General features: G+C 39.8%; 1 protein-coding gene across 2 annotated transcripts in view; it reads left to right on the top strand.

Annotated features, from left to right (window-relative positions):
* The window catches only part of GLI3 (GLI family zinc finger 3), a 205,957-nt gene that overhangs the window by 144,975 nt on the left and 46,338 nt on the right, over positions 1-14,644 (top strand). For both annotated transcript variants that reach the window (XM_027902424.1, XM_027902425.1), the window contains one exon: positions 3,947-4,148. In XM_027902424.1, the coding sequence (XP_027758225.1) occupies positions 3,947-4,148 (202 nt within the window). The remainder of the gene's footprint in view (positions 1-3,946; positions 4,149-14,644) is intronic.

Raw genomic sequence — 14,644 nt, forward strand, 5'->3', positions numbered from 1 at the left:
TTTGCCTGTGCCCACTCAGGATGGGAGGTTTCTCCTTTTTAAAGTATCCATCACTGACTTAATCCTTTTGGCATTAGAGAGACATTGGTAATAATCCACCTGATCTAAAGAGTTTGGCCAGCTGTGTTGGGTGGACCTTGGCTGGATACCAGATTCCCACCAAGCTGTTCTATCCCTCCTCAGCTGGGCAAGGGAAAGAAAGTAAGATGGAGAAAACCTCGCAGGTAAGATAAGGCTGATAACACTGGTGTGTTATCAGCAACTTCCTAGCTGCCCCTGCAAAGCACAGCGCTGTGAGGGCTGCTGTGGGGAAATGAAGTCCATCTCAGCCGGACTCAGTACACCAGCCCAAAGAGTTAAACCAGTGCGAGGAGCTTTGGTCTGGGTTTGATTTCTGGTTTTCAGGCACAGTCGGAGAATGAGGGTGGAGTATCAAAGCTATTCCTTTTCCTCTCATACTGATGACAGATGTATCATTTTGAAAACGAAATTTATGATGAACTTTCATGAAGCGAAAACAAAGTTTTTACACGTTTGTAAGCAGAAACCAGAAGGAGAAGAAAGAAAAGAAGATTTAACTTTAAAAAACCCCCTGAGACTTCCCATGTTCACAGCCTCCAACAAGAACTAGTGCCTGAGACATGTTCGAAGTTTGATTTAAAGGGATGTAATAAAAAAGGTTTGATGAAGTTTGATTTAAAGGGATGGAATAAATGATACATGTCTGAAGATTGCCTTATAAATGATTAAGCAATGCTAAAAACTTCAACTCAGAAATCAAATTCATGGGCAAATTTGCTGGATGGCATATTCCATTTTTGAAATTTATGATGGAGATAGATATCTGTTATTTTAGAATTGATCTCCACCTCAGAATAAGATCTTTTCTTCTGGCACCTGCTGGATTTTTTGTCGGCACACTCAAGTCTTTACTGTCAACTACTGCCTTTATTTCTATAATTTCTACTCCAAAAAAGTGACATTTCCAAACATATGTTCACTGTCAGCTTCCATTTGCATGCTTTGCCAAAGTTGATGGTCTTTTATCAGCACTTGCACAGAGGTAAATGGATTTTTAGTGAATCAGTGCTCCTGGGTTTTTTGATTTTAAAGGATTGTTAAGCAAAGAATCTAATACTTTGCTGGGAGAACACTGTGAACAGATGAACGTCTCAAATTGCTAAATAAATATTGAAGTGTTTGCTTTTAAAATAAATGCTTGGCAAGGCTAGACAGTTCGGTTTAGTATTCAGAAGCACTGACAAATTGTGACCTATTCCTTTTCTTAGTGGCGTACTAACTAAAACTGAGGTTATGCTAAATGAAGGGTTTAGCAAATGTCCTGTCATGTGTGGTCAGCTCACGATTAAGACTCTTTAGGCATGTGAAAACTAATTAAACCACGAAGATCTGAAAAAACAGTAATTCCATTTAATTGTATTTTCTATTTTGAAAGTCGTGGCCTCCCTTGAAGTGAATCCCTCTCTCTCCAGTGGTCAGACTGTAGAGCTCTTGCTTGGTCTCAGCTGTTGGCTCCTGCTGTGAAGCAGAAATACTCCCTTTCTGCAGGGTACTGTTAGCCCCTAAGAGCTTGTTCCTGTCCCAGGTAGATGGGGGGGACCAACTTCCCAGATTTAGATGGGACCTGAAATAGGTACTGCCTGGAGGAAAAGAGGAAGCCTGAGACTACTGTGTGATGTGGCTGAAGCCCAGATGGGAGCGCCTTTCTCCATCACTGGTCGCTGATCTGGTGCATCCATGGCAGACACAGGGATGCCCTGGCAGCAGCTGGCAGGCAAGGGGAAGGTGTTAGGAGCAGTGGGCAGGGCTGCAAGAGCCTTAGCACGACTTAGGCAAGGGGTAAAGGAGATGGGTTCAGTCCAGAAAGGGCAAGGAGGGGGAGGAGTGAAGTCATTTTGAGACTCTGCAGAGCACTGCAGGGAGTATAATGCCTGCACTTAACTGTCCCCTTGTAAAACCATGATAACCTAAAAAGCACTTCAATTGTATCCTCATCTGGGGCAAATTACATTACAAACACTAACTTCAGCAGCATTGTTTTAGTTCATTCTGGCTGAACAGTCAGCAGAGGAGAGTTGTGGATGAAAGATATAAGTACAAATTATTGCTATTTTTGTTTTACCGTGACATGTATATTGTGTTTCTTTATTAGATATGTTGCAGTTTCTTATGGCTGCTGATCGTTGTTGTTTCTTATTTTAGCACAAAGATCTCTGCCTCTGAAAGACATGAAGCACAGCACTAATAAAATATCAAGCAGACACAGTACAATCGCAAGCTCCTAAAAGGAGATAAAGCAGATTGCATAAAATAATGTGTAGCAGCTTTTACGTATAAATAGATGGCCATACCTAAATTTAAAATGATAAATCAAGAGCATGAATATTCATTGAAAGATTGAAACAGAATGGACTAAGGCCTATTCTGGAGACAGAGCAGGAAGGAACAAAATTCTGTATTACCTTGGCCAAAGAGGATTGACGCTGATGTTGTCTAGTTGAGGCAAATCTAAGTACAGAGCAGAAGGATTATAGATGAAGACCTGATCACACACTCACAACAGCAATAAAATGGCAGTTTTTAATACTGTATTAAAATCTTGGGTAGAGTGCACAGAAAGAAGGGAAACCTACTCAGATCTGTAAGGAAAACATAACAGCAGATTCTAATCCAGCTCTGACTTTGAGATGAGTCTAATTAGAGTTGGGCTCTTCTCCTGATTAATGTTGGACATGTAAACTTTAATACCCTGCTAAAAAATGGTCCTGGACACAAAGACATGAGCAGGAATTAGGAAAGGCAGACCTATGGTGGAGGCTTGTGGCCAACTGTGAATTATTAGCAAGTTACAGAGAATGTCAGGGACTGTAGGAGAAGTAGTTGTAAACTGGGCATGAAACCCAAGACCTGCATGACCCTGGCTGTCAGGATCGTTAGGATTCAGTCCTTTACTACAGGTTAAAGGGATTAAAAAGGTAAAAGCGGCAGTACTGTTAAAGGAAATTGTTCAGTATGCAGTGGGGAAGCTAATTCTCTCCTTCCCACTCTCAACTGAGACAGAAAATAATTAAATAAAGGAAATAAATTTAAGGTGATATATCTTCCTTCAGGACTGCAGAGAGTCAGGATGACATGGTAAAATAGACCAGAAGATGTAGAGATTTTCAGAGCAGGACACAAAATTTAGAAATGTATTTATGTAAATGGTATCTCTATGATTGCCTTATCTTTACCACTTTGGAAAACCTAGTCTCCTGTTTTAAAGAAATTTAGCAGAAATAGGCCACTGTACACCTCAACAAAAAAATATCAAGGGATCTTGGACAAATTCAAATGAAGCCTACTGTTTCTCAGTCTAATGCTGTGAATGTCAATTTGAATTCTGCTGATAGAGCTGACCTTTCAGTGCCTTTTTTTTTTTTTCTTTTAGTCTTGATTTTTAGTTTTGTATCAAGTATCAGCCTGGCAGAATTATGGTCAACAAAGGAAAAGTTGCCACATAATTTCTATACTGTATTTTACATGTTTAGGTTTGGCTGTATATATTTAAGCATTGTGGGTTTGGGTTTGCTGGTATCCCAGATCTGAACCACTGTCTCATTCCTCACAGTTGGATTAATGATGTGAATGTCTAAGAAGCCATCAGATTCATAAATCACCAGAAATGAGAGGGATAACTCATAAAAGTCTTTTCCTTTTGTTTAGCAATTTATCATTTTGCTTGCACATTAATAAACAGAGCTCCCCTGAGGTAAGCCACGGGGAGAAAGATTTTTCTTCCTAATTTTCCTCAATTGTAGCCAGTAGATCACAAGGGGAGAGAGTGGGCTTGTCAGTGTGTTGGTTGTCTCCCTCTACCCATCAGCGATAACAAATAAACGCGATGAAGTACCCTGGTGGATAATTGTTCGTGTTTACATAACAGGCACCAGGTTTCCGAGCCCAAGGTTGTCAGCCAGACCAAGCCGAAAGCGCACGTTGTCCATATCCCCCCTATCTGATCACAGCTTCGACCTTCAGACCATGATCCGGACGTCTCCAAATTCCTTGGTCACAATTCTCAATAACTCTCGTAGCAGTTCGTCAGCCAGTGGTTCTTACGGCCACTTATCTGCAAGTGCAATAAGGTAAGAAGGGTATTTCTTACCTATATGGTGTATTCTCATTTACGCATCATGCACACACAAATGTGAATGTGTACTCACATCTTCCTGTAACTTATGGAGTTTTTTTGGTGAATATGTGCGTTTTGCGGTTTTTATAATGGTACGTTCATCGGAGCTAAATTTAAAGTATAAAATATTTTTTGTGTTCCTCAGAGAGGTAACCACAAGGGACTTTTTGACTTGTTGTTGTCCAGTGCAGGTAATATTCCGACTGACCAGCAGTAACTGTGTGTATGTGTGCTCAGGAATCTGTTTTCAGAGAAGAAAGTCTAGGGTAGGTTTGTGACTTAAGTCACTTGGGTTCTTCTGGATATAGATATGAGGGACAGTGACATTTTCCTGCATTACAGTCATCAGAGAGTAAGGAACAGCTGTGTGGTACTGGTCAATTAAAATGTTCAGCTAGAACTTATCTTTTTTTTTAATTATTATTTTTTACCGAAGATGTACTGTTATCATCCAGTATCACTGGAAATCCTGATGCTTCGCTTGTGTGTGCAAGATAACAGTCAGAAATGGTGGTTCTGGAGGCAGGAGGGCAGAGCAGCAAGGGAAGAGGTGAACAGAAGTTGTACAGAAAAGGGAAGAAAACAGGGCACAGGGAGAGGAAACAAAAGGAATATCGTAAAAAAAAAAAATAGTGGAAGAAAATTAAGAGAAGCAGCAGAAAAAATGAAGATGCAACTGCAGAACATTCTTGTATTTGTGGCATGGCTATATGCGTACTGAGAAAAGCTCCTTGGAAAATGTTGGTTTTGCACTTATGACACTTGAAGAGTACTCCTGGGCACTGGTTTAAAAACAGCCTGCACCTTCAATTTGCAATGAGGCAAAGGAGCAAGTCCTTACAGCTGTTTCTTGAGATGAGACATCCATTTTTGGCAAGGCTCAAAAATAACACCGAGGTCATGAGTTTGATCCCCTTTCAATCCCTGTATAGGCCATTCATTTAAGAGTTGGATTCGATGGTCCTTATGGGTCCCTTCCAACTCTGAATATTCTGTGAAAACTGTGAAATGCCTCTCCAGCAAAACGAAACACAACTTGAAAAACTGCTATGGGGACTTTCACTTTTGGAGAAAATGGGGCGTGGTGTGTTAGAAACAGTGAACCTGCTGAACTGAGAGTGACAGCGCTCTAAATACTGGTATTAATATAAGTGCTGTTTTTTCTTTTTTTTTTTTAAGCACTCCTTTTAAATAGTTGTGCTTCATAGCTCTGATGTGAGTGAGTACTGTGTAGCATTTCACAGGTACGATATAATAGCTCTGCAATACAGCCCCACAGTCTGTGAAACCATGGCCCCAATTACGAAGCTCCTTAATGACGAGCACGAATAATGAAGAATGTGTATGTCAGTGGCTGGCAGCAGTTTGACCACGTCTGTTAAATACATGTACTGTGTGGAGGTGTGCTGTCTGCACTGCCATGAAGATGGGATGCCACTTAATAACTAAACTCCTTTTCCATAGCTTGTAACCTTGGTAAAAAAAATAGTGCCTGAAAGTTGGTATAATCTCTACAGTGGAGTAAGTCTTACCTGCTTTTACTCCTCCAAAGAAAAGCTGGGATCAGATTAATAGTTTTGTTAAGGCATTTGTGGAACTGGAGAAAGTTGTGGGCAAATACTGAGTAAGAATGCTAAGGAGCAGCACAGTGAGTCTTGTTAACTGGTATCACTGAGCCCATCACTGACCAAAGCTTTCAGCCCTTCCTGGTCATACCTTCCAGGAATGCATAATCCAAAATTTCACATGATTTTGAATTAATATTCTTTTTTTTTCTTTTTGATAAGAGTATTCCCATTCAGCATGCAAAGATGGAAATGTACATCTCCATTCTTCACAGTTAAAAGGAGGGAAAGTGAGAGAGCTACCCCTTTTTCCAGCTTTGCAACTCACCTCTGTTGGTGCCCTTTGACTTCTCCCATGTGACCCTGTCTATAAAAGAGTTACACCAAAATAAGCAGTGACGTAAGGTTTTAAACCCAAGCCGCACTTCATTGCTTTAATAAATTCCAAGACTAAATAGCAATGGGCCTATCAGTAAAACCTAATTTATTGCAACTCACTGTCTTGTAAATAATGCATTCAGCATAAGAACTGCTGTACTGAATCAAACCGTAGGTTCATCCCATTTAATATCCTGTCTGAAACAGTGATCAAAGTGTAGAAAAGAACTTTTCTTGGTGTAAAATCGCAGCTTCTGGAAACTTGCAGGTTAACCTCATAGGTGTTGCTGCAAGAAAATGGTACGGTTCAGCAGGCCACTAGATAGAACTGAAAGACAGGAAGGATTTCTACTTTAGATAGTATCAATAGCATTAAGTACTTAACATTACACAATCCTTCTACTTTTAGATATTGTTTCCAATCACTTTTAATTTAGTCCAAACGGTTTACACCTGGCAACATTTTTCATGGCGGATACCTGTCTAATGCTGAGTATTTCCAAAAAGCATCAGCAAGGTTATTAATTTATCAGAATGAAAAGAGGGAAGCAGAGATTTCCAGTACAAACTAAAAGAACTCTTGCTTACCTTTTTACCAAGAAACTAAAATTTGCCAGGAATATTGCCCAGACACTGTAGATGTGATCTTTACTGTTCTTGGGAAATTGTGCCATTCACCCAAGTGATAAGCCCTTAAGAGGTTTCTATTAGCATATATTAAATATACTAAGCATTCCAGTCCAGGGCCACAGAGAGGGAAAGGACCTTTCCCTTCAGCTGCAGCTCTGGTATTTCCTTGGAAAACCTGTGGAGGCTCAGCTGTCTGCCCAGCCATAACAGCCTTGTGAAAACAGAAAGCAGTCTTCAGAGGAGACAGGAGTCAGCCTAGGAACTGTACAGGTTAAGCAAGCTGGCACAAAATGGTTTCATAGAACTCAGCATAGAATTGCAGTAGGAGAGAGAGAAAAAGCTGCAAAATAAAGCATGTAGAAGCCAGTCATTAGGAGAATGAAGGTACTGCCCCCTTGTGATTATGCTCTGATACCATCTTTAATTTCAAGGTTGCACAGTATTTGCAGGGCCCCTGTCTGCTTCAGTGCACAGGCTGAACATGCTGAACATCTCCCTGGATCAGTGAGAGCCTGGATCAGTGAGAGCCGCAGGACCCTGCCTCACTTGTTCTAGACAGCTCTAAAAGAGCAGGGAGCCTCATGCCTGGTTGGTTGCCGTCTGAAGGGCAGACCCTGCTCTTGCAACACGATCCCAGCCTGATGCCGGGCAAACTGATTTAGTCAGAAGTGACCACCAGGCTCATACAGTTTCTCTTGCAGAATCCCAGCCTACCACTCGTAATTCTGCAGAGGAGTCGAATTTTTCGTAGGCATATCCTGGAGACACTGACAGCTCTTTTGAACATTTCATGCTGTTAACTAGCCTAGGTCTTTATGCCTGAAATAGGGCAACTGCAACAAGCGACACTTTTTGCCTCCATCTTTCTTTGATTCGTGTTCCTGTGCAAAATTAATCCTTCCCCTTTACCTCAGAGGGAGGTTGAAAGCATTATTGTTTTGTGAAGCACTTAGATTATACAGTGATGAGCACAGTGGAGAAGCTCAGGAGGGCGCCAGTAATTATTTATTCACTGGTTATGGAAGGAAGGCCTATGGGCATTACTCTGGGTAAGGAGAAGAAAAATACCAGAGGGCCTCTCACTGAAGGCTAGTGCTCGCCTTGTGCACTGATTGAGTTATGAATCGTGTAGGGGAGAAAAGCAGCGTGTTGTCAAATAACAAAAAACTGATGAGTCAGCACGTGGGTCTGTGGGCAGGTTTAGTTCCGGTACATCTGAGTTTGTGGGCTCAATGATCTTTTTGCAAAGATGCTACTTGTGTAAAGAAAGTGTCTCCAGGACCTCAGTGGTCTTTGCCTTGGCTAAAAGATTACATCCCATGCTTCACTCAGCTTTTCAATACAGGACCCTCTATATAAGCACTCCGGGATGCTGAGGACGAAATCAGACGAAAAGAGCCACATTTTGGTCTCTGTTTGTATGGAGCCAAGCACAGGAGGGTTCTGGCCCTTGACATGGGTACTACTGCAGTTGGAATAATAAATAATAGTAGTTTAGCACAATCCAGATAGAGCTTGACTTGGCGGGTGCTTTGTCATTGTCAGCCGGCAGTGTAATGCTGTATCCTGACTGCTGGCTGAGTACTTGAAAAGAAGATGTCGCTCCTGCTGACAGCTAATAGTGGATCTCCTTTAGCACACCAGGTAGAGCTTCTACTTTGTGCATTTGAAAACACCTGGTTTAGGTCTCAGCTGGGAGAGATTATGCAGAAAGGAGGTGTATGAAATAGCATCAAATGAGGATAATCCTTCATTTGACATTTACTCATTTGGTTACCTGCCTCAGTCCTGCAGTGCAGCACCCCTGCTATTAATCTTTTGTCAAGATGTACTTAATGTTATATCTGCTACCTGTGACAATTATTAGACTTTGCACTTCAGTAGCACTTCTTTTTGAGTGACGGTGTGGTCTAGAGTGAGTATAGAGGGGGTAATCACTCCCCATGATATTAAGAGTACTGATTCAAAACCTTTACAAAAGATTAGCTGGTCTTTAATAAACACAGGAGGTTGAGACTTCATGTCCTCTGTGATTTGAAATTCAGAACCTCTAGTCCCTTGGCAGCGCTGCAATACCAAATTTACAAAGTTAGTTTTCAGAAAGTAAGCTGAATTCCCTGTCAGATACACGATGTTTAAATCAGTAGTCCCACCGACTATAAGAGAGACTTTTTTTGGCTCTAGGCAGATATAACTGTGAATACAGCTTAGCCATCTCCTAATGCGAAAATTCAGTTTCATGTGAGCACAAGAGCCCTTTGGGATCTCCTTGAAGGTTTGAAAGAAACTGAGAAAGCACAGAAGCACTTCCCCCCCACCCCCCCCAACACCACCATGCTCTGCCCTGCTTTCCTGATAACATCAGAACAGGAAGGAGCAATTAACATAGTGTGGTTAATTACAGCCAGACCCTGGCTGTTCTGGCTCCTCTCACTTTGCTCTGGGCTGATCTGAAGCATCAGGGAATGGTGGTGAGGGTGCTTTCACAAAGAGCACTAGAAAGGGATGGCCAGGTTTGTAGGTTGAGCCTAGACAGCAGTGGATTAATATCAGTGAGGAAGACAGGACTCTGTGTTTCTGCAAGCAGGTGTTGGATTCTCAATTATTTCCTCGTCTCATATAAGCTCCTTCTATAGAGCACTTGTTGTGCAATGAATCAGTGCCCTCCTCTCTGAACTGTGCTATATCTAGAGACCAGTGACTCGGTATTAATTTCTCTAGTTTTCCTTTGCAAACACAAAGTGAAAAGCGAGAGAAAATTAGAGTATAAAGTTATCACAGAGAACAGTGAAAGTATCTTCAGCAGAGAGCCCAACAGGCTAATTAGGCACTTCATAAAAAAAAAGGAAGGAGTATTCTTTTATCAGGTTTAAATTACCCGGTTTTTGAATTTAACAGAATGTTTCATAGTTATAAGACAGGAAGCCCTCATGTTCTCAGTCTTCCTTCTTTATTCAATATTTTATATATTCTTAGTATGTCTCCTTTATTCATCTCCTTTCTGAGGCCAGTGGTTGTTTTCAGTCTGCTCTTTAGAGTTCTTGCATTGTCTTTTCTGCTGATACTGTATGAAAGAGCCTCCCTCTACTACATGCAATAATATTCCAGACGAGGATCAGCAATTCAAATGCACCACGATTTTCCGTGTTGTTTCCCATTCCAGTTTTTTTTAATGTGTTTTTACCATAGCTTCATGTTGATCAAATTTTCATTCCTTCATTGAATTCCACATTGAGACAAGCAAGTGCTTCTTGTCTTTCTCGTACCTAATTTAGAACCTTTGTATGAGCAGCTTTGACTCCCTTTCACTATCGATATGCATCTTGCTATCAGTATTGCTCATTCATCTGGCATACTGGGCTCTAAAGATAACCACTTAGCTCTTCACCATGCTGCTCAAAATAATTTTATCATATATGCAGATTTAATTTTTTCATTGCTCAACTCCATGCCCAGATTGCTGACAATGGCACTATGAAGCAGAAGACCCCATCTGAGAATATGTATCTAAATTTTACGAAAACCCAACTACTTAATGCTTACCTTTGATTTCTGTTTTAGACTGTAAGTTTTAAAATGTGTATATTTCTACGTAAAAGGACACAATCAAATGCTGGTTAATGAAATTATCTTTACAAAGGCCACGTTTAGAGTAGAACAGGTAGTACACAATATACTCAGAGCAACATTTTGCAAGAGGCTCCATATGATAGGATGTACGTGATAAAGAGTTTGTTAATTATGCCAGCATCACAGGTGCTTTGTTTTATTATTGAGATCAGCCTAAGTGAGATGCAAAGCTGACTCTGAGTGAAAGCTTTTCTTACATTAAAAGCTCTCTAATTAGTTGCATGTAGTAATGTTGTAAATGAAGGCTAAGTTGCAGTTCAGACTGAGTTTAGTCCAGGTGTAACTGCACTGAAACAGGTCCTACTGTAACTAGACACATCACATATGTGCAGCATAGGGCTTTATTCTCCATGGTCTTGTACTTTTTATGGTTAATCTAAAGAAGGAAATATAGTGCACTATCATCATGCCGTAAAAGCTTCATTTTATACCTGCTTTCAAGAAGTGTGAACAACAGAGAAGTGCCACAAAGTGAATAAAAGTGAAATTCGTCAGTAGTACAGGAAGTTACATCTCTATCAGTCTCTGTAGAAATGTAAAAACTACGCAGCTGTAGAGAGCTCATATAGATTATAGGGGGGTGACATTCAGTGAGATTGTTTTGGAGATCATCTGCGTCTTGCATTAGAAAGTCGTGAATGTTTTCCACCAGAAATACACATGAATGGCAAGATTTCTGCCTTTGGAAAGGGTAAAATCTAGGAAGCTGAGCAGCATAAAGAATACAGACTACACAGGCACATAGTGCATGCACATTTCCATGTACAGATACACATATATACAAGGGTGATTATGTCTGTATGCCTGTAAATGTGTATGTCACAGATCTTGCATTTAAAACTCAATTTGAAGCCACTCGCTCCAGGTTGGTTCGATGTTACCCAAAGAATTTAAAGTCATTGGTCCTAAAGCAATAATAATTCCAGGTAAGTTCTCAACCCCAGACAAGTGTGCTAGAGTTTAACATTTCATTGCTTCATTTTCAGAGCCTAAAAGCAAGTATTAATTAGCACTTTCCGTGCAATAAAATAATACCATTTTTAGAAGGCAAAAGATGCTTAGTCATGAATTTAATTCAAAGTTATGTTTGCCAGAAGTGTCATGAGCTTGCATGGAGGGAGCATAGATGAATTATACAAGGGACCATTAATACAAAGTCCAGTGAGGATACTAGAGGATTCCTGCTCAGGAATAACCCAGGAAGAAAGACAAAGCTGACAGTCTTGAGCACGGAAGGTTAATCAGTGTGGCTCTGTTGCTCTCAGTAAAACTATTTCATTTTAGTCTGGCATACAGCAATGTATTTGTGAAGAAAAATTTCACCTAGCCTAGCAGATAAAACAGAATAGATAATAAGGTAAGCTAAAGAGAAAGTACAAACCACGGGCTCTGTTAATTTTAAACTGGTAATAGAAAATTAAAAAAAAAAAAAAAGGCAACGATGTGTGTGAATTAAATACAATTGTAAAACGATGACTTATCTGATGAAAACTGATGGAAACAATATATGCTGTACATTATGAGATGCAGGGATATGCCTTTTTACAAGTTTAGTTAGATGAGTCTCTAAGTTAGTGATTTTTAATGCAAAGTGTCAACATTACAAATGCAGAGGGATATTTGTGAAACCTAGTCATTTTTGAGAAATTATTACTATAATTTATTATAATAATTTTTTTTTTTTTTGAGAAATGATTTCAAAGGATTTCAAGTCTTGTACCTGCATTGAAGATCACACTACATGTCTGGTTTCATAGTCACAGTTTGATATTGTTTTCCCCTGCGCTCAAGTAACAAGCCATAAAAACTACTGATGACTTGTCTGCATTGTCTATTCAAAGTGTTTTCAGTAAAAACTAGAGGGAGAGGAGCAGAATTTAAGGCACAACTTTTGTATTACTAAAAATATTACATGTATTGTGGGTAAAATGCTCCAAGCAAAAGTGCATTTTAAAGAGTTCCTTTTAAGAGTTCATTAGTCCTTTTTTTAAAAAAAAAAAAAAAAAGGTGTCTGAGCATGTGAAAAGCAGTATTTGATCACTGTAAACTCAATTATGACTTGTATTATGATTTAATTAATTTAAGATTACTATGCCCATAGGACTCAAAGCTTAGGACAGCACTTAAGGACTTGCTGAAGTCAGTGTCCCCTCAGATGTATTTAAGAGTTACTAGGGGTGCTTTCCTGAACAGTAGCTTGAGACATTTGTAAAACAGAAAAGATGCTTTTTTGCCCCTTCACAACATTCATAAACAATTAATAAGGCCTTTGAAAGCTGAAATAAAAAACTAAAGGTAAAAACCTGTCCTGGTCTAAGGAAAGGATAAAAATATCATTGAATTCAATGAATCTAGATGTTCTTCCACCATTCATTCATGGTTTTCTGCACCCTGGTTTCTCAATTTCACTTGGCCACAGGCTCCATGCAACTCTTAAAGAATTCTATATGAATAAATAAGAATATTCTAAAGAAAGAAATCTATCCTTTTGAAATTTGAAAATTCCGAAAGAAAGTTAATACATCAGAAACATCCCACTGGGTCCAACTAGAGGTGTTAGATACTCTAGTTAGTGTGTCTAACTTTTCTAACACTGGTTTTCTAACTTTTATTCTCGCTGTGCTCTCCCAAAATGAATAATCACTAGATTAGCAACCTCAAAGTATACATTCTCACTTTTTCCTTTTAGTATTTCTTTATGTACCTGTTGTCTTTGGATTTGTCTAGTCCCATATGAACCTGCTGGCTATGTCTGCAGCTATTCCAGAAGTCCACAAATTCATTTTTTTTACTCTCTTTTAAGTTGTTCACCTCTGTTCTTTCATTAAAAACTTCCTAGTTTACACACTTGAAAAGGTCTTTTGCTAAAACCATGCAAAGCATAACTAGAAAGGGTAGAACACTCAGATACTTTTGCAAGGCTTACATACATCAGGTCTTGCAGATCTGATATGAGGAGAGCACCTTCGTATTTTTATGAAGAAAACAGAATTATTGTGATATAATGAAACAGTCCTCGCAGTATTAACAAAATTGGAGTCTCCTCGGTAATTTTGCATCAGCCTGTCTCCTTAGGCACACCTATGCAACGTATAGGAAAGAAGGAATTTTTTCCTGACTTGAATTCACAGATGTTTTGTGATAAATTCCACAGCTGTGACCAGAAACTGGATGACCTTGTTAGTAGGACAGCCACAAAGTAGCCACAAAGTTTGGTTTTGATTATAATGTCTGTTTTTCTTCTTCTTGAAGTCTGTTCCTAAAATTTGATGTGCTCATGTAATTGCAATGTAGTTCACTGCCCTGCTTTACTTCTGGTGAAGGGAGTTTGAGACTTCACAGATGAGGAGAAGAAAGAGAGATGGACAGACTGACAGACAGGCACAGAAGCCCACAGTATGATAAAATAAATGATATCACTGATGGGCTTTTCTGTCAGTGTACATGAGTTATTGAATGCTTAAGCAGAAATGTTTCATGTTTTTTCTAACCCTTATCCCCCATAAAACTCAACAACTAAAGAGATAACTGGCATGTAGTTTATTAGTGGCCTTACAGGCTTTCATCTTCTTTCCCTTTTCTACTTTGTTTAAAAAAACCCTCTGTAACAGAAATACAAATGAGATTCCCTCCAGTAGTGTAAATTTTCATTTCTTAGTAGGTAGGTGGAAGGAAAAGATTCATAATTCACTTACATATCTGTGAATCCAAAAGTTTTGGGAAGTGACTGGTGTTTTGGAAAACGTGAACAATTTGGGGCAGGCATCTTGCATTCTTCTGGCATCTGGACTTTGGAAGTCTTGAGCACTCCTTGTCTAAAATGCAGCCTCTTTAATGTGTGTTAAGGGAAACATTGAACTACTCACTGCTTTTGAAAAACCTGGTTATTCCTTTTCTTGTAGTTCTGGACTCTCAGAAATGCTACCTTCACGTCTTGTTTTACTGCCGCAGGGCATGACTTTCAGGCAGTCACTGAGTGACGCTGTTGCCGTCTTGTTGCACGTTTCTAAGCAGACATGGCTGGAACAACTGGGCAAGGCCAGCTGGTGCCACTGTCTTGGAGATTCTTCATCTGTCCTGTACTGAGGAGTTACTGAACAAAGTGCAGTGAAAAACTTTCGGAAGGAGGGCAGCAATCCAGGCCTTTCCTTCCCAAAAGAGCATGTCATGCCGGCAGCGCTGAGGGCTTTGATTTATTTTTCTTCTTCTTGACCCTCAAGATTACCTTTATTGTATGGTTTCTGAA

This window comes from Empidonax traillii, unplaced genomic scaffold (assembly GCF_003031625.1).
Source record: "Empidonax traillii isolate 1590-97213 ecotype Southwest subspecies unplaced genomic scaffold, ASM303162v1 scaffold873:size564455, whole genome shotgun sequence".
In the NCBI taxonomy this organism is placed as follows: Eukaryota; Metazoa; Chordata; class Aves; order Passeriformes; family Tyrannidae; genus Empidonax; species Empidonax traillii.